The 27,824-nt window shown below is 34.0% G+C and overlaps 1 protein-coding gene and 1 pseudogene across 12 annotated transcripts in view; one reads left to right on the forward strand and one right to left on the reverse strand.

Moving 5' to 3' along the window:
• Positions 1 to 27,824, reverse strand: part of SLC4A10 (solute carrier family 4 member 10) — a 260,771-nt gene that overhangs the window by 130,171 nt on the left and 102,776 nt on the right. For all 12 annotated transcript variants that reach the window (XM_033111856.1, XM_033111854.1, XM_033111848.1 and 9 more), the window contains exon 3: positions 11,621 to 11,767. In XM_033111856.1, the coding sequence (XP_032967747.1) occupies positions 11,621 to 11,767 (147 nt within the window). The remainder of the gene's footprint in view (positions 1 to 11,620; positions 11,768 to 27,824) is intronic.
• On the forward strand, positions 22,063 to 24,059 carry LOC117025912 (rab GTPase-binding effector protein 1-like; annotated as a pseudogene).

Genomic DNA, 27,824 nt, shown 5'->3' on the forward strand with positions numbered 1-27,824 from the left:
TTCATTTTTTTTGCATGTATCTCTTCAAATTTTCCAGCACCATTTATTGAACTGACTGTCACATCCCAGTGAAATTCTTGCTTCCTTTGTCATAGGTTAAATGACAATATATACATGGATTTATTTCTGGGCTCCCTAGTCTATTCCATTGATCTATGCATCTATTTTTATGCCAATACCATGCTGTTTTGATTACTATGGCCTTGTAGTACAATTTGATATCAGGTAGAGTGATACCACCAGCTCTGTTCTTTTGTCTCAGGATCACCATGACTATTTGGGATCTTTTATCATATGGTTCCCTATAAATTTTAATAAAATTCCATATAAATTTTGAAAAATGCCATTGGTATGTTGATCCTTATCATAGAATCTATAGATTGCATTGACTCTATAGATTGTTTAGGTAATATGGACATTTTAACTACAGTAATTCTTCCTATTCATGAGCATGGTATATGTATCCATTTACGAGGTGTGATCAAAAAATATGGTGAATGTTTAAACTTAAAAATTGTATTACAATAAAAGACACATTACCATTAACCCCCCTCAAAATACTGCACTTCACTTCAAACACACTTATCCCATCATTCTTGCCACTTTCTGAGGCAGTTCTGGAAGTCCTCTTTCATGAGTGTCTTTACTTCCTCCATAATGACAACACTCCATGTCACACATTGCTTCTGGCATGGCAAATTCTGTCAAATAAAAACATTATGGTGGTCCTCATTCACCTTATTCATGGGATCTGGCCCCATGTGACTTCTGGCTCTTCCTCAAAGTCAAAATGACCATGAAATAAAAATATTTTGAATTGATTCAGGACATCAAGGCAGCCACAACAGCACCACCAAAGACACTCAATAAAAGAGGACTTCCAGAACTGCTTCAAAAAGTGGCAAGTACAATGGGATAAGTGTGTTTGAAATGAGGAGGATTATTATGAGGGTCAATAATGGCAATGTGTCTTTTATTGTAATAATTTTTTTAAAACATTCACCGTACCTTTTAATCACACCTCATATTGTGTCTTCCTCAATTTGTCTCTTCAATATCTTATACTTTTCTGAGTACAGGGCTTTTACTTTCTTAGTTAAATTTATTCCTAGGTACTTTTCTTATGTAGTTGTAAATGGGATTATTTTCTTAATTTCTCTTTCTGATAGCTCATTATTGTATATAAAAATGCAACTGATTTCTGAAAATTGTGTATCTTGCTACTTTATTAGATTCATTTATCAGTTCTAATAGGTATTTTGTTTTGTTTTCTTTTGGTACAATCTTTGGGGTTCTCTACATATAGTGTCATGTCATCTGCAAATAATCACAGTTTTACATTTTCCTTTCCCATTTGGATGTCTTTTATTTCTTTTTCTTGTCTGATTGCTGTGGCTAGAACTTCCAGTACTCTTGAATAAAGGTGGTGAAAGTGGACATCATTGTCTTGTTCCTGATCTTAAGGAGAATGTTTTTAGCTTTTTAGCACTGAGTATAATGTTAATTGCAGGTTTCTCATATATTTCCTTTATTATGTTGAGATATGTTCCTTCTATTCTCACTTTGCTGAGAGTTTTTATCATAAAAGGATGATGGGTTTTGTCAAACATTTTTCTACATCTATTGATATAATCATATGATATTTTATTTTTCATTTTGTTTATGTGGTATATCACATTAATTGATTTATGGATATTGAACCAACCTTGCATACCAAGAATGAATCCCACTTGATCAAGGTGTATGATCTTTTTAACATATTGCTGAATTGGGTTTGCTAATATTTTGTTGAGGATTTTCACATCTATGTTCATTAGAGATATCAGCCTATAGTATTCTTTTTTGTAATGTCTTTGTCTGCTTTTGAAATCAGGGTAATCATGGCCTCGTAAAATGAGCTTGGGAGTCTTCTCTCCTCTTAAATTTTCTGGAGAAGTTTGAGAAGAATAGGTGTTAATTCTTTTTGAAAAGTAAAATTTACCTGTGAAGCCACCTCATCCAGGACTTCTGTTTGTAGGGAGCTTGTTTATTACTGATTTGATTTTATTAGTAGTAATTGGTCAGTTCAAATTTTCTGTTTCTTCCTGCTTCAGCCTTGGAAGATTGTACACTTCTATCCGTTTCTTCCAGATTTTCCAATTTATCCATTTCTTCCAGATTGTCCAATTTATTGCTCGTAGTATTTTCTTAAAATTTTAGATATTTCTGTTGTGTCCACTGTCACTTTTCTTTCATTTCTCATTTTATTTATTTGGGTCCTCTCTTTTATTCTTGATGAGTTTGGTTAAAGGTTTGTCAATTTTCTTTATCTTTTCAAAAAACCAGCTCTTCAAACTAAACAGAAATATCCTCAGAGATATAGAGAAAAAACTGATGCTTGCTAGTTGGGAGGGGGATGGGGATGTAGGAGAAGGTGAGGGGATTGGAAAGCACAAATTGGTGTTCAAATCAACATGCCACGGAGATACGAAAGACAGTCTGGGGAATATAATCAATAATGTATAATCAATAAAACTTCATGGGGTGTCAGGTAAGAACTTGTCTTATTAAGGAGAACGTGTCATGGACGGTGTAGATGCCTGACCACCGCACTGTACACCTAAAGCTGAAGATGAATAATATTGATTGTCAACTATAATTTTATATATATATATATATATATATATATATATATATATATATATAGTCACAGGATATGGAGTACAGAATAGGAAATAGTGTCAATAGAATTGTAACAGCTATATACGATGTCAGAGGAATAATAGATTGGGGGAGGGGTTATCACTTTGTGAGGGGTGAAATGTCTAACTATTACATTGTTTTGAACACCTGAAACTAATAAAAAAACAAACAAACAAAACAAAACAAAAAACTAGCTTTTGGTTTCATTGATCTTTTGTATTTTTTATTTTTTTAGCCTCTTTCATTTATTTCCGCTCTGATCTTTATTATTTCCTTCCTTGTACTCTCTTTGGGCTTTGTTTGCTGTTCTTTTTCCAGTTCCTCTTAGGTATAAAGTTAGACTGTTTATTTGAAATTTTTCTTGTTTCTTGAGGTAGGTAGGCTTGACTTGCTATGAATTTTGCTCTTAGAGATTCTTTCACTGTATCCCATAGATTTTCAATCATTGTGTTTTAATTTTTGTTTGTCTCAAGGTATCTTTTGATTTCTTCTTTGACTCATTGTTGGCTCGTTCATTATTTAGTAGCACGTTATTTAGTCTCTACGTGTTTGTGTGTTTTTCTTGTAATTGATTTCTACTTTCATACCATTGTGGTCAGAGAAGACTCTTGATATGATTTCAACCTTTTGAAATTTATTGAGACTTGTTTTGTGGCCTAACAGGTGGTCTATCTTGGAAAGTGTTCCACATGCACTTGAAAAGAATGTATATTCTGATGCATGGGGTGAAATGCTCTAAAAGTATCAATTAAATCCAATTGGTCTAGTGTGTCATTTAAGGCCACTATTTCCTTGTTGATTTTCTGTCTAGATATGTCAATTGGTGCCAGTGGGGTGTTAAATTCTGCTACTATGATTGTGTTACTGTCAATCTCTGCCTTTATGTCAGTCAATATTTGTTTTATATGTTTAGGTGCTCTTTTGCTAGGACCACAGATGTTTACTAGGGTTATGTCCTCTTATTGGATTTGTCCTTTTATCACTACATAATTCCTTTCTTTGTCTCTTATTATAATCTTCATTTTGAAGTCTATTTTGTCCGATATAAATATTACTACCCCAGCTTTTTCTCATTTCCATTTGCGTGAAGTATCATTTTCCATTCCCTTACTTTCAGTCTGTGTGTGTCTTTAGATCTGAGGTGGGTTTCTTGTAGACAGCATATGTCTGGGTCTTGTTTTCTTATCCATTCAGCTACCCTATATCTTTCTACTGTATCATGTAATCCATTCACATTTAAAGTGATTATTGATAGGTACATAGTTATTGCCATTTTGTTATTCCTATTTTTGATCTTCATTTGTTTGGTTGTTTTCCCCCTTCTTCTTAAAGAATTCCTCTTAACATTTCTTGTAATACTGGTTTGGTGGTGATCAATTCCTTTAGTTTCTTCTTATCTGGAAAGGTCTCTATCTTTCCTTCAATTTTAAATGATAGTTTTGCTGGGTAGAATAGTCTTGGTTGTAGGCCCTTGTTTTCCATCACTTTGAATATTTCCTGCCAATCTCTTCTGGCCTGCAGAATTTATGTTGAGAAATCAACTGATAGTGTTGTGGGAGCTCCCATGGAAATAACTAATTGTCCCTCTCTCACTGCTTTTAGGATTCTCTCTTTGTCTTTAATCTTTATCATTTGAATTATAATGTGTCTTGGTATGGGCCTCTTTGGGTTCATCTTGCTTGCGGTTCTCTGTGCTTCCTGAGTTTGTATGTCTATTTCTGTCACCAAGTTAGAGAGTTTTCAGTCATTATTTCTTCAAATAGGTTCTCAATCCTTTGGGCCCTCTTTTTCCTTCTGGTACTCCTATCACGTGAATGTTACACTGATGCTGTCCCAAAGGTCCCTTAAACTGTATTTTTCTTTATTATTCTTTTTTCTTTTTGTTGTTGTATTCCTCATTTTTTGGAAACATTTTCTCTCATTACTGTTTTCAGTGACTGACTGTTTTCAGTTTACTTCGCATCAGTAACTGAGTATCTATAATATCATGCATCCATCCCCCAGAAAATTCAATTGTGTGCATGAACCTTACATTTAAGATTTATTAGTATTTTCCTAATAAAATAAAAGCTTGAGGATCACTCACTACACACCTTTAAAATATTAATTATAAAATAAACATGAGGAAAGAAGACCCTCACAGTTATAAATAATGAGGACTTGAAAGTCTGAGGTATGGTAGCAGGTTTTTAAAAGACTTCTCTAAGATACAATGATAACAGAAATAGTATAGGAAATTATGATTCATTCAAGTGGAATTATCTATTCAAGGAAAAGTGTTATTTTATATGGGTCAAAATGACATATGGCTTTCTGTATCTGGATTTTCATTCTTTAAAGTAGAATTGACTTTATAGGTATTATGTTATGCTCACAAGTCTTTTCACAATCATCCTACCAACATACCTTTAACATCTTAAACAGGGAATCAGATTATGTTTCGATACAGCAAATGTTTAAAATGTGTTATTCAGTGAATATTTGTTCATGTCTATGAACTTTTAAATTGTATGATAATTCATGTAAATTACAGTACCATCCAAATCAGAAAGAATTTTATAAGCATCAATATTTCTCCCATGTTTATAGGTATTTTACCTATTTTTAAGAAGGTATCCGAGAACATAGAGCATTGCAGTACAAACCATAGTCAAGAAAATGGCAGATCATGATAAGGGTCTGTTTTTATATTTACTAAAACACAATGGAAATAAATAATAGTGTAGAGGTAAGTGCACTAGAGAATAAAGATCTCAGTCTCTTAGCAGCCTCTTTTGGGATCTGTGAACACATCAAACGACACCATTAAGGCAGTGAAAAGACAAACCACAAAAGTGAGAAGATATTTGAAACATATAAATGCAACAAAAGACTTATGTCCATAATATATAAAGAACTTATACAATACAGTAAAAAAATAAACTACCCAGAAAAAAAAAATAGACTTAGAAAGGTACTTCATAGAAGAGGCTATCCAAATGGCCAAAAAACACATGCAAAGTTGCTCAACCACATCAGTAATCAAGAAATGTAAATTAAAACAATGACATGCCATTACACACCTTACCAGAATGGCTAATGTTAAAAGAATGAAATTGCCAAACATTGAGAAGAATATAAAACATTAGCCCTCATAATTTCCTGGTAAAAGTGTAAATATATACTCTGCTTTGGAAAATTGTTTGGCATTATCTACTCAAGTTGAAAATATGCATACCCTACAATTCAGCAATAAATAATTTCAAGGTATGAGAAATATACTTGTATACCAAGAAACATACAAAAATGTTCACAGCAACATTATTCATACTAGCTTCAAAATGTAAATGATCTAAATGTCCATCAATAGTGGAATGCATGGTGTATACAAGTAAATAAATACTACACAACAATGAAAATGAATAAACCAAAGCTACAGCCAAAAACATTGGTGAATCCTACTAACACAATATTGAGCAACAGAGCAAGACACAAACAAATACCTCCTGTAGGATTTCATTTATTCAAAGTTCAAAAACTGGAAAAAACACCCAGTGTAAGACAGGCTAGAGATCCTTTGGGGAGTGGGGAAAGTGTAGTGACTGGGAGTGAGCACAGGGGGGTTTTCTGGAGTGTGAGCCAAGATGGGAGTTACACAGATGTTTGAGTTGTACATTCTTTTATGTTTTTATGTTTTAACAATTATAAATACTTAAGTTATACTTTATATTAAAGTAATTTTTAAAAACACATTAATATTCTTATATATCAGCCAACTAGAAGTTAAACAGGAACAGAAAGCTATTGTCCATCAAAAAACAGCTTTTTGAAGTCATGTTTTCTATAATTGCTTCATTTTTCCTGAAGTGCGTGCACAATTTACCACAAGATTGAAAAAATCCTAAATGTAATCCCAGGGTTGTGCCAATTTATACAGTACTTTTGAGTACCATATTTTAAACAAACATTTAATAGAGTCTATGTTTTTTACATTTATTTCTATCGCTTACAGATTAACTAATTTAATTTACATACTTGTATCATCTCTCCTGTTACATTCTTTGTTGGGAAGCTGAGGATTAAATCAACATTAAAAGATTCTGAATTTCCCTCAGTATCTTTCATATTTTCACTGACTTCAAGTTTATCCTTCAAATGTATCATTTCTAAACAACTCATCCATGTTCCCAGTTGAAAATATAATTTCAAATTACACAAGATGACATTAAAAGTAACAAGGTGCAAAATTTTAGCAGGTTTTTGTTATCAGGGAAATGGGTACAATAGGAAGAAAAGTAATTAATCATCACATTCTTATACAAATGATTGTGTTTATTAACTGCAGTAATAAAAGTAAGTTGAATGTATTTATGGGCATCAAAAGGTTTTGTATAATCAAAGCATTACCATCACACTACCACACAGTCAAAAAGCTGAGTGAATCTTTGGGTTCACCCAGGAATCATATTCTAACTATGGATTTGGTGGCCTAGAACCAGCCATTACAGGCCTGTGACATAAACATAATCTCTTTTGACTTTTTCCTGGATGCAGCACTAACATAACCAGGCTTCTTTCTAACAACACTGATTAGGTCTTAAAATAAAGTGGGAATCCGCCCATGTTTCTTGTATATTAGAGAGACAAAACTTTTTAAGAGTGAGTTCCAAAATTCAAACATTCCCTCAAGAATCTTTTTGTTAAATTATGCTTACTCCAGAAATATGGGCCCAAATTATTCCAAATCTTCATAGATCCATACTCCAATTTACAATATAAAACCTCTAGGATCCCAACAGAGGGACCTATAGCTTCCTCACATCCTCCTCTATCCTATGCATCTTAGGAAGTTGAATTCTTAAGAATTTGAAGGCACCTGCAGGAATATCTTAAAAAGATTTTCTTTGAAATCCTTCCAAGTAAAATACGTATCCTAAGTGGTCAGATAATTTCTCTGACGCCTTCAGCACAGTAATTTCATATATTATCACTATGCAGAAAATCAAAGCCCAAATCAAGGGGGGTAGTGTTTATAACTTGGTTTCCGTCTCAGCATGTGACTGAGTACTTGATTATCAAGGCACCTGAACTGACTGTGGAATAGGAATAAAGGCAAATCATTAGTCCTAAAGAAGCACATAAAAGTAAAATCTAGGAAGTTCTGCTGCTTAGAGACCACCAGGGCACCAAGCATTTGTCCTTGATATAAGAGATCTTAGGTCTAAATGTCAATAAAGATACTCAGATGGTTCTGGAAAGAAGAAGGTTGGTGGTATCCAGAATAAGAGGCTGACACATCAGAGGGAAAATCTAGGCCACCTGACTTATTTCGAAGTTTCACCAAATAAAGAGGCAAATACTTCTTGGATCAATGGTTCTTGCTCCTAGATGGATATTAAATCACGTGGAATACTTTAAAACAATATCAGTGCCTAGGGAAACACCTAAGATTAATTAAATAAAAATCTTCGAGGGTGGAGCCCAGCATCAATATTTTTTTAAAGCTTCTCAGATGATACTAATGTGCAACAAGGTTTTGACAAGCAATATTCTAGAGCTTCTCAAATTTTAATGTACGCATAAGTTACCTAAATTATCAATATACAGGTTCTAATTCAAGAGGTCTGGGGTAGGGCCTAAGATTCAGCATTTTTAGCAAGTTCGAATGTGAAGTTAATATTGCTGGCTTGTGGACCACACTTTGAATAGCATGGTTCTTAGGACAGTGGATCTCAATCTTAGCTGCACATTAGAATCACGTGGGGTACCTTAAAAAAATACCTATGCTTGTGCCCCACCCACAGAGACTCATTGGTATGGGGCTTGGCCATGAAATATATTTTTTTAAACTTCCTAGTAAAGTCAATGCTGAGAACCACTGTTCTGGAAAAACTGACATAATGCATCCAGCTATGGGGGAAAAAAGAGGAAAAGATGACAGACGCAGATGGAACAAACTTATTTTTGTTTCTAAGATGACATGAATATGTTTTCTCAAATAATTTTCAAAATGATGAAAACTCAAAGTAACCATTAAATTTTAATCCAACAAATAATCCAATCCCAGAGTCTAAGTAAGAGGGGGTCTCAACAAACTATAAGCAGATGGAACTGGAGGGAGAAAAATCTACCCAATTGTCTCTTTATTACACTCCCAGATTCTACCTCACATAACACCTGAAAACATGGGGGACACTTTCACAGCTCGACTGTCCACCCACAGACTCAGAGACCACCATCTTTCTATCAGGCTGGTGCAGGATATCCAGAGTACTTTTCTTTACACACGCCTCACCAACACTCATTCTACCTCTGGCAGAAATTCATGGTATTTCGGGAAATTTGATGCCCTTAACTATACACAGTGATGGAGACAAGGAGCACTGTGATGGCAGTGCCTTTCTAAGCAATCTTAGGATACAGCTGGACCTATGTAGCACGGATAACCCTGCCCCATGAAAAGATGAGGAAAAAGGGAAAAAAATGAGAGGCTATAAAAGTACTACAAATCAACGGAAACTCAAAAAATCTAGATGGCCCAAAGGTAGATCATACCTCTGACAATTGTCTACTTCGGGATCAAAAGAAAATATCCAAAAATAGTGGGATTTCTCAGTAGACTATAAAAACATAAAAATATATGTACCCCTATGTTCACTGCAGCTTTATTTACTGTGGCCAAGACATGGAAACAACCAAAGTGTCTTTCGATAGATGACTGGATAAAGAAGATGTGATATATATATATACACAATGGAATATTACTCTATTCCTGCCTATTACTGCCACAAGTAAAGGCAGTAATAGGCAGTTTTCTTATGCCTATTACTGCCATAGAAAAGATGCAATAGTGCCATTTGCAACAACATGGATGAATCTTGAGACTATTATGCTAAGCGAAATGAGTCAGACAGAAGAAGTTGAGAACCATATGACTTCACTCATATGTAGGATATAAAATTGAAAGCAACAAAGAAACAAGACAAAGAAATAAAGAAACAAAAATCATAGACACAGACAACAGTTTAGTGGTTACCAGAGGGGAAGGGGAGGAGGGTGGTACATGAGGTAAAGGGGGTCAAATGTATGGTGATGGAAGGAGAACTGACTCTGGGTGGTGAGCACACAAGGTGATATATAGATGGTGCATTATAGAATTGTACACCTGAAACCTATGTACTTTTACTAACCATTGTCACCCCAATAAATTTAATTAATTAATAAATGAATGAATGAATGAATGAATGAACAAACAAACAAAATTTAAAAAAGACTCTTCCAAGCAGAAAAACAAAAATTAATTAGGAAAGAATAGGAGGAAATGTAAAGAAAATATAATGAGATAAGAAAAAAATGTAAAAAAATTAAAAATGCAATAGCAAAATCAAAATCCCTAATAGAAGTAGTGAAATGCAGAACTGATGCTCCAGGTAATCAAACAAATATGAGAGACTAACTCTAAGCTACAAAGGAAAAGGACAAAGAACAGATATCATAAATCCAACATGCAGATAATTAATTCACAAAGAAGAGACCAAAGTAAATGGAACAGAATCAGATAAAATAGAAAAATGTTCTTTAATGGAAAAATATCAGTGTAGGCAGATTAAAAAGTCTTTTTAATATACCCACCATTAGGCTTATCTTAGCAAGTTTTCCTAATTAAGAGGACACAGAAAAACGTCTATAAGCACTTAAGCTTAAAAGACATAAACTTAAAAAATGAAAAGAACATAGAGATTATAGACTTCTCAATACTTAAACAGATATTGAATAAAGCAATATCTATAGAGTATTAAAATTAAAATTGTTACCTCAAACTTCATATGCTGTTAACTTACTTCATATCGAATACAGCTGAATAGGGGGGTGTGGGTTTGAGGAAGATTGTGGGACTATTTGAAATAGGAGAGACTTTATCTCATTTAAAAGATAATGAGAATAATCCAGGTGAGAGAAAGAGGTCAACTAGATTATAAATTCTATAATTTTCCTGGTAGGAAACAACAGAACTTAAACACAACTGAAAAGTAAACTCCCTTATTGTATTAAGAGAAAAAAAGGGAAGTTGCAGATATAGGCATATATGTTTGTATATTTAACAGGAGAGAAGTCGAGTGAGTTCTTTCTCGTGATATATTTTCCTTCTGAAGTAGAAAACATCTGTTAAGTGATGGTGAATGGAGGGATGTTGGAGAATGGTGAAGAAGGTTGAAAAATACTTTTTGCAAAAATCAAAGAAATGAAATAGAATTGCCAGGAGGTGTTGAAGCTCCATTTGAGTCATGCATTTAAATAGTTACAATCTGCCCTGCTGAATGGCTATGCCCAGCAGAGACAGGGAGAAAGCAGGGACATGGAGAAACCCCAACAAAGTATGCTTTTTAAAATGGGGGTGAATGTATGATTAAAACTAAAATAGAGGACCTAAGGTATTTAGAATATGAGCAAAAGTGTTACTAAAATTATAGACTATGAAATCAGAGTAGGATAAGAAAATAAAAATTACTACATTGACAGAAAAAAGTATAAAGAGGTCAAGCAGTCAAGTAATTGCACAAGCAAGTAAGAAGAGAAGTTGTGGTCAGAGAGCAGGTGAGTGCATGAATGACTTCAGAGGTGGAGTAAGTATGGATGAGTAGGTGAGCTGGGTTCAGTGAAGGAGGAGGGCAGAGGAGATGGGAAGTTCGAAGAACTGGAAGCCTGGTTCTTGGTTATGTCAATCACAAATCTAAGGCAATTCTCACCTTCACAGAGCAGATGCACAACAGAAAAATAAAAATCAAACTTTCGCTCTCCCACTTCTCCCCAATCTGTTCAACCCAACAGACTTTATAAAAATATAAACAATTTTATGAGTATGAGGCATTACTGCTAATTATGGATCACACAAACAAGTACAATATTATTACAGTCATAAATGTAATTTAAAAAAAAAAACAAGGAGAAAGATTCTTACCAAAGGAAGGTGACTCCCTTCCATCCTCTAATCCCGAGTCTTTCTCTCTGTCTCTCTTTCTGTGTTTATGACCACGATGCCTGTGACGTCGATGGCTCTTTCTTCCTCCCAGGGGAACATGAACTCCAATAAATAGTGTCCGATGACCTTCATCAGAATTAAAAGCACAAATTAAACTCTAAATTACTCCAGAGCACAGAAGATGATGATTTACACGTAATGGAAACTCAATCTAATTCAATCCAGCACATAGTTTTTGAGTGTTTATGGTGTGTGTAAATCTTGGGGTTGGCACTGTATTTTGGTCCTTACTATACCTATATAAGTATATCACAGGTCTGTCACATACATTTACAATACTAATTATTTAGTTATATATTTTATAATCACCATTAGTTTATTAACTGTCTTAATAATCTGTGTTTACTCCCCCATAGTTTATAATTATACTCTTCTCATAAAAAAAAAATTGTTCTACTTCCTACCCATCTTCAACTAACCAGTTATTTCATCAGTTCCCTTCCCTTCACAGTTAAGTATGTGAAACAATCACTGCATCTAATAAACCAGAATTCACCAAGGTCTCCAGTAATGCCAAACCCTGTGGAGTTTTTTCAGCTCTACTGTTTCTACCTGTGACTGAATACCATTGACCATTCTCTTCTCTACGATTTAACATTCTTTTGGCCTTCTTCCCTCCTCCTTCGTTTTGTCCATATTAGTTTTTTCCTATTAGTTTTCATTCAAAGTTGGGACCCCCAGTACTGTCTTTGATCTCATGGTTTCAACCAATACACATAGACAGGTTTGATAGATAGATGACGATGATAGATAGATAGATAGATAGATAGATAGATAGATAGATAGATAGATAGATAGACAGACATGTATTATTATCTACTGTGGGCTCTGAGACCTACATCATGACACCAGATCTCTCTCTCTTTCTCTCAGACTTCAGATCTATATATCGATCCATTCACCTATTAAACACAATTACTTAGAGATCCTTCCCATAGGCATGTCAAACTCAACATGTCCATGGAATTCATCCTTTTCTTTGCTCCCCAAGTATTAACTATCTATCACCTATCTCAGTAAATGCACAAGCTATCCAGGCGTCTCAAAGCCTATCCAATTTTCACCAGATTCTCCTTTATATTTATATGACATACATGAGAATGTTTAAAGCAGCACTGCTTATAAATACAAAACACTCAAAACAACCCAAAATTCCATATATTAGAACCCAATAGAACCCAATAGAATATATTAATAAAATAGGGTGTACTCATACAATAGGATATATGCAGCAATAATGAAAAAACTACAGATATATACAACAAAGGTATATCTCACAAACATACTAGTGAGCAAAAAAAAAAAAAAAAGTATAATCTCCTTTACAAAGCTTTAGAAAAAGAACACCTAAAATATACTGTTCAAGGATACATACACAGAGAAAGAGCAATACAAAAGTCAGAATAATTGTTACTTCTGGCATAAAGGAGAGCCAGAGTTATGATTGGAAAGAAGCACATGAGGAGCTTCTGGGTGTTAGAAATGTTCTGTCTCTTGATATTAGTTTTTGCTTTAAAATATTTATTAAACTTTATACATTAGCATCCTGCACTTTTCTATATGTATGCTTCATTTCACAATTTAAAAAATTTAAAAAGAAAGCAAAGAAGGAGAGTTTCAAGAAGGGAGTAGTTACCAGTTAACATGCTATAAAAGAGTCAAACAAGATTAAGACTAAAACTAGCCATCACAGTTGAAAATTAATATTTATCTGTAACCTTCTTGAAAGCATTTTCAGTGCATGGGGAAATAAATAAAAATTGAGGACATTTAGACAATGAATAGCTCCTAGAGTTGCAAATAAAGGCTTTACAGAGACGGGGTTCTTGAGCTAAACCTTAAAGATTGCAAAGGTTCCCAACAACTACTGATTAAGGTAACCATTCCTAGACAAACAAAGATAAGGGGCACCATGGAACTGTCTGGCAAGTTCAGAGGGCCTGGTTCGTTGGGTATAGTGAATATTGCTTTTGTTTGTAGAATGTGGACCTGATGGGCAAGGGCCCAAAGTAACATCCTAAGAAGTTGCCAAGCCAAGGCTAATCTGAAACCATATTCAAACATAATCAGGTAAGAAGTAGATACCAAAACACACACAGCTGAACTGATGTATTGAAGGTATTAAATGGAAGGAAGACCAGGCTGACGGAATTTTCTGAGGCAGAATCTTTCAGGGCTGGTTAAAAAGTCAAGCCACATTTGGGTAAATAACTATGAATGTAATTGCTGGATCATATGGTAAGTTTATGCTTACCTTTGTTTGAAACTGCAGACTGTCTTCTAAAGTGGCGGTAACATTTTTCATTCCAACCAGTAATGAATGCGAGTTCCTGTTGTACCACATTCTTGTCAACAATTGGTTTTGTCAGTGTTTTGGATTTTAGCCATTCTTATAGGTGTGCAGTGGTAACTCATTGTTTTAATTTTCAATTCCCTAATGACATATGATGTTGAATATTCTTTCATATGTTTATTTACTACCTGAATATCTTCTTTAGTGAGATGTCTGTTCAGATCTTTTCCTATTTTGTAATTGGATTGTTTTTACTTGTTATTGAATTTTAAGAGGTCTTTGAATATCTTACGTAACAGTCCTTTATCAGATATGTCCTTTGCAAGCATATTCTCCAAGTCTGTGGCTTGCCTTTTCCTTCTTGTAACAGTGTCTTCCACAAAGCAGAAGTTTTACTTTTAAAGAGGTTCAATTTATCAATTTTTCTTTCATGGATTACGCTTTTATTTTATATCTAAAACATCATCACTAAACGCAAGTTCACCTAGATTTTTTCCTATGTTATCTTCTTGGAGTTATATAATTTTGTGTTTTACATTAGGTCCTATGATCCATTTTGAATTAATTTTTGTGAAAGGTATGAGATCTGTGTCTAGATTCTAATCTCAATACTTAATTTACTCATTAGGTATTTGCCCCAGTGAGTTCAAAACCAATGTCCACACAAATCCTGCCCACAAATGTTTCTAGTAGCTTTATTCATAATTGTCAAAAGTGAGAAACAACTAAGATGTCTTTTAATATGTGAATGAATAAACTGTGGGACATCTATACAAAGAAGTATCATTCAACAATAAAAAGAAAGGAACTATCAACCATAAAAAGACAGAGGAAATAAAAATGCGTGTTGCTAAGTGAAAGAAGTCAGTGAACAAGCTGTACTTATGTGGGATTCCAACAATATGGCATTCTGGAAAAGGTAAACTACTATAAAGACACTAAAAATATCAGAGGTTGCCAGGACTTGGGAAGAGGAAATAGGGATGAATAGGTGGAACACAGGGCATTTTAGCGAAGTGACACTATCCTGCATGATACTGTAAGGGTGGATAGGTAATGTAATACATCTGTCAAAACCTTGTATGTGGTTTTATATATTTCTGTATGTAGAAATATACAAAACAAAGAATGAACTCTAATGTAAATTATGGACTTTAGTTACTAATAACCTATTAATATTGGCTCATCAATTGTAACAAATGTACTGCACTGATGCGAAATATTAATAATAGAGAAAACTGTGTGCAGGGGGGAGGGAAGCATAATTGGACTTTCTGCATAATTTCTGCAAACTTAAAATTTCTCTAAAATATAAAGTCTTTTAATTTAAAAAAAAGTCAAGATTTGTAGATATTCATAAAACTGAGTAGCTAGAAAGAAATTTATTTTATGAGAAAGCAAAAGCATAAGCAAATGAGACATTTGTATGGGTGAGTATATTATATATAAGTCAGCAGAGGTCTAGCACTGTGTTCTCAGGGTCATATACTTTTGGAAGATTTGTGAATGGAAGACACCTTCATGTTGGGGAGCACTTGCGTGTCCATGGACATTTTGGGAAACTACAAGGACGTAGAGTTGGAGATATATTTACGTTGGTAACATATTTATGTGATTCACAGACACTTCCATATTTGAGTAAGTTATTGTTAGCTGTCCTGAAGTTGGAGTAGCTTCCAGGAATTCTCCTAGCATCAACTGTGCCAAACTAAAGGTTCACAATACGCAGAGGTAACATGATCTGCCCAGCACTGGAAGTATGTGGGTAGTGGAGAAGAAGCAAGGCTTCAGTTATATAGAGTCAAAGTTAGTCTCTGGAAAAATTCTTCCAAATCTTATAGGTCATATATGCCAGAAGCTTGACAGAAGTTTTGTTACATTTCAAGACCACCTTGAAATTTTTCATGAAATTGTCAATAAATTGTAAAGAAGAAAGAAACCTTTCTAGACTATCATTAATAAAAAATAAATTTCAATTAACCATGATAGAGGAAAGACTGCATTAATTTTCTATATTCTCAGCAGAAGATAATATTTCAAAATGCTTGGCATTAGAGGTCAAAATGTAGGAGAAAAAGTATTACAGAGATATGTCAGGCACTTAGTTAAAAATATTGCATTATTTTTCCAAATGTTATAATTTTGTGTTTTTTATCAATTTCCAAATAAGCATTTATTCTAATTTGTCCCATTGTAAAGAAACATTCACCTCTATACCTAATTGATATGCAAATTTTTAATGATTTTTCTTACAGAACCTTCAAAATTACATAAGCTTCGGGCCCATAAAACCTAAACCTGCCCTAATACCGTCTATGTGTGGGCAGCTGCCAATTTTGTATTTCCAGCTCAAAGCTCTTTCTCCAACTCCGATCTGGCATACCCAACCGCTTACCTGACACTGCCACTGCATGTCTAAAAGACATCTTAAAATCAACACCATCAGGACTGAACTCCCAATCTCCCTCATCCGAACCCCTTCCAATAAACCTCTCCCCTACAATCTTGTCCATCTCAGTTGACCACAAAACATTTTTCTACTTGTTCAGACCAAGAACCTGGGAACCATTTTAGACCCCTCTCTTTTTCTTAAGCCCACAACCCATCCAACAGGAAATCTGTTGGATAACTTTCAAAATATATTTAGAATTAGTCCATTTATCATTTCACTTCACCACTCTGGTCAGGGCCACATCATACCCAACCTCCATTATTGCAATAGCCTCCTGACGTGACTTTCTGTGTCTACCTTTAGACCCTACAGTCTGTTCTAAACACAGCAGCCAGTGTAGTCTTGAAATGCAAACAGACCATGTCATTCCTCAGCTAAACCTTCTAATGTCACCCCGTTTCACTCAGAGTAAAGGCCAAGGTTGTTCTAATGCTCTACAAAGCCCCCTGTGACCTGCACACCCCATCCCTGTTAGCTCCTGACATGGTCTCCTCTGCTGCCACACAGGCCTCCTTGCTAGTCTCACTGCGACCCTGGGAACCTCCCACTGTCTTTTTTCAGTGCCTGAAATATTCATCCTACTTAGCTAAAGCCTCACCTCCTTCAAGTCGTTGCTTATATTTCGCCTTCCTACAGTAAATACCTACTTCATGTTACACCCTGCTCTCTCTGACCCTTCGTGCCCCTCTTTCTCCTCTACTTTTAGTTTTCCTATAGCACTTACATAACATGTAAATTACCTATTGTGTTTAGTGTTTAATATCTTGTTTCTCCCCAAAGTTTTTAAATTTAAGAAAAGCAGCGATCTTTGATTTGTTCACTATTGTATTCCAAGTGTTTAGAACAGTGCTTGATAGTTCTTGGTGCTCAATAAATTTTTATTGAGTTTGTAAATCTTCATATAAATAGAGATGATATTTTAAGTAAAATATATAGATAACGGACATAACGATGCATTGTGCTACTACTAAACACGTTAAGAAAATTAAGAATGGAAACAAAGCTAATGATCACAAATTTCATAGTAACAGTACTGAAACTGCCACAATTGATGGTTATTAAACCATAGAGAAAATATTTTCATGTCTTTGCATGGTTAGAGACTTCTAAAGTGAAGAACACTGGAACCTAAGTTAAAGGACAAGCTTTGAAAGTTAAACATTAACTGAATTGAGATCTTCAAAGAAACATAGACACATCTCCCAGATTTATGTGTTTACATCTCAAAGATAACATAGCCCCAGAGCTACTGGTTTATACTCCAAAGAGATTTAAACTCGGGGCCTTTCTCTTCTCTTCCGTGAGATTTAGTTACATAAGGGAGGAAAGATTTCTGTCCCTCTGTCAGGAGAGGAAAAGCTAGCTATATAACAATTCCTATATAAATTCCCAGATTCACAATCTTAGGGCTCCCGTCCTGTGTCTATAACCATCTAGCTGGTTCTCATCACATTACCCTAAAGGGGAAGAATGGGGCATGGAGACAAATATAGCTATTGCTGTCAGTAATAAAATAGTCAGCCTCTGATCCAGAAACCTTATGTTTGCGTTTAGGACAAAATTAATAAACATAAATATTAAAAACTTATCAATGGGTTTAGGAGATAGTCTACAAAGATTATATGAGATAATAAATAGAAAATGTTGAACCTGATGTCTGTTATACAGTAGACACTCATACTTGTTAGTTCACTTTCACCTTCATTCTACTCTCCTTCAATGTTTTAAATGAATATGAAGGCAAAATAAAATTTTCCTATCTTATTTCATTGTCTTCCCCTTATCTCTATATTGACAACTTTTCTAATCCCCACTATAATAACCCTGGCTTAAGGAAATAGAGAATAATGTTGGATCTTGTGGAAAACAGTATGTAAATAACATTTCCAGGTTAATATTACCATAAACTTTTCCTATAAGATTATATCCAAAATTGAATTTTCCATCCTGGTAGATATCATGTAAGTAGAAAAAGAATTCAAGAAACTTAATAACAAATGTCATTGTTCTGAAACAACTTGACAATTATTAAAACTAATCTGAATTATTTTTCAAGATCGTATAGGGAATAATTTTTATTTTATGATAAATAAAAGCCAAAAATTTAAAGTAAGAATCCTTTCAAGTGAAAAGTTTTTAAATTAGTCAGATGGTCTATAAGAACTAACTTTATATTACATGAAAAATTTAAAAAGTAATAACAATACAGATCATTGAAATATGAATATATGTTGAAAACATTAGTAAGAATGGAACAGGGATATTAAAAGAAAAAAAATTTTGAGATAAGCACAGAACACTAAAATGTATTCAAATTTTACCTGTATGTCAGTTAAGGGAAAATACAATTTCCCCATTAGAAAAACAGAGTTCAATTAAAGTTAACATTGCTTTCTGAGCACAAATCTTGCTAACAAATCCTGGATTTTTGATATGTGAATTTTATGGATACTATCTTGTTGAGTAGGTCCAGAATTACTGCAAATATTTTCATCATCTAAGAGGTACCAGTACTGAAACAACTCTTGAAGTTGCTGTGCTCACAGTATACTGAGGGTTTATACTGAAACAACTCTTGAAGTTGCTGTGCTCACAGTATACTGAGGGTTTACAAAATGCAGTAAGGAAAGAGATGCATTTGGGGATGGAAAGGAACGTCACTCTGATTAAAAATAACACTGATAAAATACTCTCTTTTATTTAGCTGGTAGGGAATGGGCCAAGCTATCTACTCTTGAAGAGAACTGTGCTTTTTCCACGAAATGAATATAACACAGCTGATCCATAATTACTGAGTTGCTACAGCCATTTTATTTAGATGTGTCAATCAGGGGAAAAGGTCAAATACATTAAGCTGAATAAGCATGTAATCCTTAATTCCATGGAGACTCTAACAGTCAGAAAACACAACAAGGTATCCTTTATCATGATATATTCAAAAACTCCAAGTCCAACAGAAATTCTCTGCTGAGGAAAAGCAGTAGAGAGAAAGAAAAGAGATCAAGAGGGTGTGAGTGTCTCTCTGTGTGTGTGTGTGTGTGTGTGTGTGTGTGTGTGTGTGTGTGTGTGTGTGTGACAGATACTATTAGGCTCCTGCTCTCATTTCTTGTGTTGTTTTGCTGAAAGAAAAGCAAACAACGGCACTGGTCATAGTCACCTGACCTTAGGACCATATTTGCAATCGTTGCAAAACAAAGGCAGCATGACTGTAACTATTCTATATGGAAAATAGAAATCTTGAAAGTGCTAAAGTTGCTCGTCAAAATGCCATAGTTTGAAATTTACTAGTTTGGAAGATACTGTGACATATTTTCAAAAATGTATTTCTTAAAAGTTTGTAACACTGGCTTGAGCAAACCATAGCAACTAAATTACTTTGTGTCTTGAAATAGCAGTGTTGCTGTTTTTTTATCTTTGAACATAGTAAGCCTCCACATTTCTTGAATAAATGAATGAATTCTAATATGATTACATCAATAGATACAGAAAAAGTTTGACAAAATCCAGCATCCATTTTTAATAAAAACATTTGTAATAAAAAACTCTCAGCAAAGTAGATATAGAGATAACATACCTCAATATAATAAAGGTCATATGTGACAAACCCATAGCTAACGTCATACTCAATGCAAAAAGCTGAAAGCTTTTTAAAATCAGTAATAAGGCAAGGATGTCCACTTTCATTACTTTTATTCAACATAGTACTGGAGAAGCCTACCCACAGCAATCAAACAAGAAAAATAAATAAAGGCATCCAAGTTGAAAATGAAGAAGTAAAACTGTCATTATTTGCAGATGGCATGATACTATGTACTGACAACCCTACAGAATCCACCAAAAAACTGCTAGAACTAATGAATGAATTCAGTAAAGTAGGATACAGAACTAATATTCAGAAATCAGTTCCATTTTTATACACCAATAACAAACTATCAGAAAGATAGATTGAGAAAACAATTCCATTACAATTGCATCAAAAAGAATAAAACGTACGAATATTTAACCAAATTTAACCAAAGAGATAAAAGACCTGTACTCAGAAAACCGTAAGACATTGAAGAAAGAAAATGAAGAAGATACAAATAAATGGAAGTATATACCATGCAAATGGATAGGAAAAATTAACATCTTTAAAATATCCATAGTATCCAAAGCAATCTACAGATACAATGCAATCCCTGTCAAAATACTTATGGAATTTTTCACAGAACTAAAACAAATAACCTTAAAATTTATATGGAACTTCAAAATACCCTAAATATCCAAAGCAACCTTGAGAGAGAAGAAAAAGCTGGAGGTATTACACTACCTGGTATCAAATTGTTCTACAAGGCCATAATAATTAAAACAGCATGATATTGGCATAAAAAAAAAACAGACATATAGACCAATGGAACAGAATAGAGAGCCCAGAAATACACTCACTCCTATATGGTTAATTAATCTATGACAAAGGAGTCCAGAATATACAATGAGATAAAGGCAGTCTCTTCAATAAATGGTGTTGTGAAAACTGGACAGATACATGCAAAAAAAAAAAAAAACACTGGATCTATTTCTTACACCATATACAAGAATAAATTCAAGGTGGGATTAAAGGCTTAAATGTAAGACCTGAAACCATAAAACTCCCAGAAGAAAATATAGGCAGTAAACTCTTTGAGATTGCTCCCACTAATATTTTTTGGGCAAGGGAAACAAAGGAAAAAATAAACAAATGTGACTATATCAAACTAGAGTTTTTGTACATCAACAGAACAAAGAGACAATCTACTGAATGGGAGAAGATATTCGCCAATGACACATTTGATAAGGGGTTAATACCCAAAATATATAAGGAACTCATACAACATAACACACATACACACACACCAATCCAATAAACAAATGAGTAGAGAACCAAAATACACATGTCTCCAAAGATGGCCAATAAAAACATGCTCAACATCACTAATCATCAGAGAAATGCAAATGAAAACCACAATGAGATGTCACCTCATGCCTATCAGAATGGCTATCATCAATAAATCAACAAACAAGTGTTGTGAAGGATTTGGAGAAAAGGGAACCCCTGTGCACTGGTGGTGGTATTGCAGATTGGTGCAGCCACCGTGGAAAACAGTCTGAAGGTTTTCCAAAAAATTAAAAATAAAACTACCTATAACCCAGCAATTCCACTTCGGGGTATTTATCTGAAGAAATCCAAAACACTAATTGAAAAGATATATGCACCCCTATATTCACTGCAGCATTATTTACAATAGCTAAGATATGGAAGCAACCTAAGTGCCCACTGATGGATAAATAGATAAAGAATATATGGTACATATATACAATGAAATATTACTCAGCCGTAAAAAGTAAAGAAATCTTGGCACTGTGTATTTCCCTGCTGTCAGGATGAGGAGGCTGAGATCAGCATTAGGGGTCCTTCTGTGCAGGAGGCCCTGGCAGGGTCAGCTTCAGCTTTAGCAGCGGCAGCAGCACAGCTGGGTCCAGGCTCTTTCTGCCCCTCAGCTCCCCCCACCCCCACCCCTACCCCAGGGAGCTGGGATCCTGGCTTCCCTGTCCCATCCCCTCTCCCTGAAGCCCGCCTCCTGGCCATGGAGCAGCTGGATGGCTTCGCAGGCTGACATTTCTCTTCAGCAATGGGTAGCAAAATTGGAAAAAAATAAATAATAACGCAGGACTTTTACATGAACAGTAGTAGCTTGAGCAAGAATTTAATTAAAAGAGAGCCAAATTTAAAGAGTTACATTTGGCTAAAGAAGAGGATCTGAAGAGGCAAAATGCAGTGTTAAATGCTGCACATGGTGATTTGGGACACCTTCAAACACAGCTTTGGGAAACCCAGGCAGTGATGGAGCATATTAAGGCCATTGCCACAGTCTCTGAGAATACCAAGCAAGAGGCTGTAGTAGATGGAGCGAAAAGACAGTGGAGAGAAGTTGCTTCACTTCAGTCTGTTAAAAAAGAAAGAGTCCGTGATTACGAGCACCAGTTCCACATTCGGCTGAAGCAGGAGCAAACATAGTGGGCACCGTATGGAGAATCCGCACACAAGGAAATAGCTGATTTGAGGAGAAGGCTGTTGGAGGGTCAAGAGGAGGAGAATTTTAAAAATGAAGTGAAAAAGGTATGAAGGAATGTATTGATCTGTAGAAATATTTGAATCCAAACGCAAGATGCTTTAATATTATTATGGTAATGGAAGTTGTACTTTGATGTTCTTTTGTTAGAGGAATTATTTGGATACAAACCTAAATATAGTGCTAGATAATTTGATGCCCTTCCCCCATACATTTGTACGGAAAACTCCCTCACCTACTTCAGATCCAATGTGTCCTCGTGAGGCCTATCCTGACCACCCCATTTAACACTGCAACCTGCTCACTTGCGTCCCCCACCTGCCACAACTCTGCTGATCACCCTTATTCTATTCTAATTTTTCTTTTTCCATAACACATAGTTCCTTGTAATAAACAGTGTTTACTTATTTATTACATTTATTGTTTGCTGACTTTCTCTCCTTTCTAAAATGTAAGCTCCACGACGGCAGAAGTCTTGTTTATTTGTGTATCCTAAATGCCTAGAATAGTGTCTAGTACAAAGATGCTCAATAAACATTTGTTGAATGAATGTTGTTGCTTGGTGCTTTCGTTTTGGTTTTTAGTTTTTGGTTTTCCTTCTTCCACAATATACCGTGGTTCCTGTGTGATGAATGTACTTACTGCATATTATGCTTGAACATAGTACCGTGAGATGCCTGAACACAGATCAGCTAAATACAAGGTGAAACATTTTATCACTGAGAAAGTTTAAAAAGCTTTTGGCCAATTTGATTATATAAGCTTTTGTATTATTAATTTCTATGGATATATATTTTTCAAATTACACATTATATAAAAACATAATTCAAATTTGATTTTTCTTTTCAATTGGATTAATCAGAATCTTTGATTCCCAATTCTTGGTCCATACAAAGACTACTTTCATGATTATTTAATTAGTTTTTTTAAATAATGTAAAAATCTGAGAACTCAATAACCAAAATAAAAGTTTGAACCTTGAAGAATAGTTTTACCCATGCCCTCATTTCAGGAAAAGATTTTATCTCAGCATCTTCATGAGGTTATGACAATGTCTTCATCATCACTGGTCACTTAGACTTCTAACGTAGTTATCCAAACTAGACAGCCTTACTTCTCTCAAGCTGAGGTGAATTCATATTTGATGATGTCATTGGAAATTTTATTCTTAGCCACAACCACCCATTCACATGAGGATAGTTGCTTTTTCCATACTTCTAATATATTCATATTCATGATTTCCACAATCAGCTACTTTGTCTTTTTTAAAATAGAATTTATTTTTTAAAAGAGTTTTTAATCTACAAAAAAATGTGAAGATAGTAGAGAGTTCCCCTATACCCCACACCCAGTTTCCCCTATTATCAACACAATATGTTAATATGGTACATTTGTCACAATAATCCAATATTGGTTTATTATTATTAACGAACGTCCATTATTTGTATTCAGATCTTGTAAGTTATTTTTCTATTCCAGGATCTCATCCAGGATACCACATTACATTTAGTCATGTCTCTTTAGGCTCCTTTTGTCTGTGACAGATTCCCAGACTTTTTTTGTTTTTAATGATCTTTCTATCATTTGAAAATATTATCTTATAAAAGTTTGTTTATAATGTTACACAATATTTTGAATAGTAAAGTCATCTTTGCATTAGTAAATAACTCCATCAATTCTTTGCATTTTCCCTCTTTTCCTCTTTCCTGCTGCTTTTTATCAACAGATTTCTAAAGTATCTCAGATTAGCCCTCATTGAAGATGTTTTAAAATGTCACCTGTCTTTTCCAAGCAGGACTTAATGCAAAAGAAAATAAATGATGAAATGACTTTGTAAGGACTGGAAAACAAAGTGAATCTCTTTTCTCTGAGAGATTTGTTTTTTAGGGAAAATCTCCACTCATACTTGGGCATATATATTTTCCCTATCATGAAGAATTTAGGATAAACTTGAGCTCTTTAAATTTAGTAAATAAGGTGAACTTTCATTTTTACTACAAGGAAAAATGCCAACTTTTTGAGTCTTCTTTTGTTTCAGTTTATATATATATGTATATGTATGTGTATGTATATTATATATAATGAAAATTAATTTTCTCACCAATTTGAGAGTTTATGGATGTTTCCTCTTAGTCCATATTTTTGAGAATGAAGGATGCAATACAATATTATATTAAACAATATTATATTTTTACATACATTTGGTATGTTTCATTTAAATATCAAAAATAAAATGCTATTTAAGTACTCTGTTAAAAAATAAATAAATAAATCTTGCCATATGTGACAACATGGATAGACCTAGATGGTATTATGCTAAGTGAAATACTCGTAGGTCAGACAGAGAAACAAAAATACCATATGATTTCACTTATATGTGGAATCTAAAAAACAAAAGAAACAAACAAACAAAACAGAAACAGACTCATAGATACAGAGAATAAATTGATGATTGCCAGATGGGAGGGAGATTGGAGAGATGAATGAAAAAGTTGAAGAGATTAAGAAGTACAAATTGGCAGTTATAAAATTGGTCACAGGGATGTAAAGTACAGCATAGGGAATATAGTCAATAATATTGTAATAACTATGTATGGTGTCAGGTGAGTACTAGATTTAGTGGAGTGATCGTAAGTTATACAAATGTCTAAGAACAATGTTGCACACCTGAAACAAATATAACATGGTATGTCAAATGTAATTGAGTTTTTTAAATTAAATAAATAAAATTTATATTTGCTGATTTTTTTTTTTTTACTATGTCGACTCTACATCAACTTTCTTCTTCAAGAAAGTTATAGAATTAAGTTTGTGTGGCTTTCAAGAGACATGAAAAATTTATAGGACATTTTTTAAACCCTTCATTTATACAGAGTGAGCTGTCCTTTTCAAATTTAAAACTAAAACTTTTCTTGTCAGTCAGAGAAATGAAAAACTTCAAAGTATTTAAATATTAATCAAGGTTAACAAGGAATTTACATTTTAAGGCATACTCTAAAAAGTTTACTTAAAGATCACAGAATTTAATTTCTTTAGTTTTTTTTTTTACATTCAATATTATTTTATATTAACTTTAGGTGTACTGCATAGTGGCTAAACATTTATGTAATTTAAGAAGTGATCCCCTGGCTAAACATTTATGTAATTTAAGAAGTGATCCCACCTGGCACAATACATAGTTATTACCATATCATTGACTATCTGCCCTATGCTTTACTTTACATCCTCATGACTATTTTGTAACTATCAATTTGTGCTTTTAATGCCTTCACCTTTTTCACCCTGCCCCAAACCCCTCCCATCTATCACCCCAATAAATCTAAACCCCGATAAGTGAAATCACATTACATATATCTTTCTCTGTGACATACTCCACTCAGCACAATACCCTTCAGGTCCATCCATGCGGCCACAGATGGCGAGAAATCATTCGCTTCCATGGCCAAGCAATATTTCATTGTATATATGTACTACCTCCTCTTTATCCATTTTTCCATCAACAGACACCCAGGCTGCCTCCAGATCTTGGCCATTGTAAACAATGCTATAGTGAACATATGGATACACAGGTCCCCTCAAGCATTTTGGGTTTCTTCAGATAAATACTCAAAAGTGGGATTACTAGGTCTTTCTTGGTCTCTTATAATATCCCTGGTTTTAAAGTCTATTTTCTCTGGTATAAATTTTGCTATCCCAGCTTTTTTGTTTCTTTGTATCCATTTTCACGAAATAAAAAAAAATCACAGAATTTAGAGCTAGAAAATTCTTTAAAGGATCACCTGTCTTAAACCTCTCATTTTAACATGTGAAATAAACAGGAGTTGAAGAAATTGACTAAAAATTTCTAAAACTAAAAACTTCTAAGTAGCCATACCCAATAGGGCACTTTTAACAAATTAATATTAAGTTCTTTAAATAGCTTTTTTTACTCATACAAAATTTTACTATTTTTGAATAACATAAAATGATAGTCTATTTCATTTTCCATATAACAATCTTTCAAATACATTAAGTTAGCAGTCATGTTCTAACTATTCCCTTAGCATATTCCTCAACTAACATTTGTATGAGATGATCTCAACTTTCGTCATATCCATTTTCTTTCGTGTGTCTACCTTAGTTATATTCAATGTATGAAGGTCCACAGGACACATCTGGAGTTCACATGGACTCCTAAAGCACTTGTAGGTAGAAGTAACTTCTAGGAAATGAATCAACCAGGGAGAGGATGAATAATAAGAAGAAAAAAAAATCAAGGACACATGTGGAAACAAACCAACATTTAAAAAGATAGTTGAGAATTGTTAAAAGTTTAAAGAAGTAGATGGAATTTCTTACATTATGTTAATGCAGAATATTTCAGTACAATCATCTGGAAGATAGTATAAAAACGTATCAAAATTTTAACTTTATAACTTCTTGACCCAGTGATTCTTCTGCTGAGAATTATATCAGGAATGACAAGTGCACAGAGATGCACATACAGTCATGTTCATAGCAGGTTTGTTTAAAAGAGAAAATGAGAAATAAAATGTCCATTGATAAGAGATTGGTTAAATAAAGTATTGTACAACCATGAAGTGAAGTACTGAATACAATTAAAATAGATAATATCTATATTAATGTGGAAAAATGTTGATTTTTTAATGAAAAGAGAGTAGTTTAAAAGATAAAAATGTACCATAATTCCATTTATATGTAATTTAGTTATCATTATGTGTCGGTTTACAACACACAATTAAATTAATATTCTGTCTATAATATTAATTCTGTTATTATTCTGTTCAGAATAGTATTATTTCTAGGGGGTGGGCTTTTGGATTGTTGTTTTGTTTTGTTTTGCTTCCTTTTTGTACTTTTTTATATTTCTTGGATTTTTCTAACTGAATTTATATTATTTTAGTAACTTTTAAAACAATAAAACTATTTCAATTTTGGGAAAAATACAGACATGTCAGGCAGAGTAACAGGGGCCAGTAAATAAAATAGAAAAAATACCAAGGAAGACATGTTTGAGAAGAGAAGCCAAGGGAAGAAAGATTGAATCATAGTGGAAAGTTTCGAATGTAACAGAGGATTCAAAATGGCTGAGGACAAAGAGCCCCTGCAGTTGGCAATTAAGAGGGGTTTTTCTTTCTGTCTGACTTATTTCACTCAGCATAGTACCCTCTAGGTCCATTCATGTTGTCACAAATGGTAAGATTTCATTCTTTTTTAAGGCTGAGTAATATTCCATTGTATGTATTTACCACATCTTCTTTATCCACTCATTCAGCAACGGGCACTTAG

Source organism: Rhinolophus ferrumequinum, chromosome 8 (assembly GCF_004115265.2).
Source record: "Rhinolophus ferrumequinum isolate MPI-CBG mRhiFer1 chromosome 8, mRhiFer1_v1.p, whole genome shotgun sequence".
NCBI classification, from domain to species: Eukaryota; Metazoa; Chordata; class Mammalia; order Chiroptera; family Rhinolophidae; genus Rhinolophus; species Rhinolophus ferrumequinum.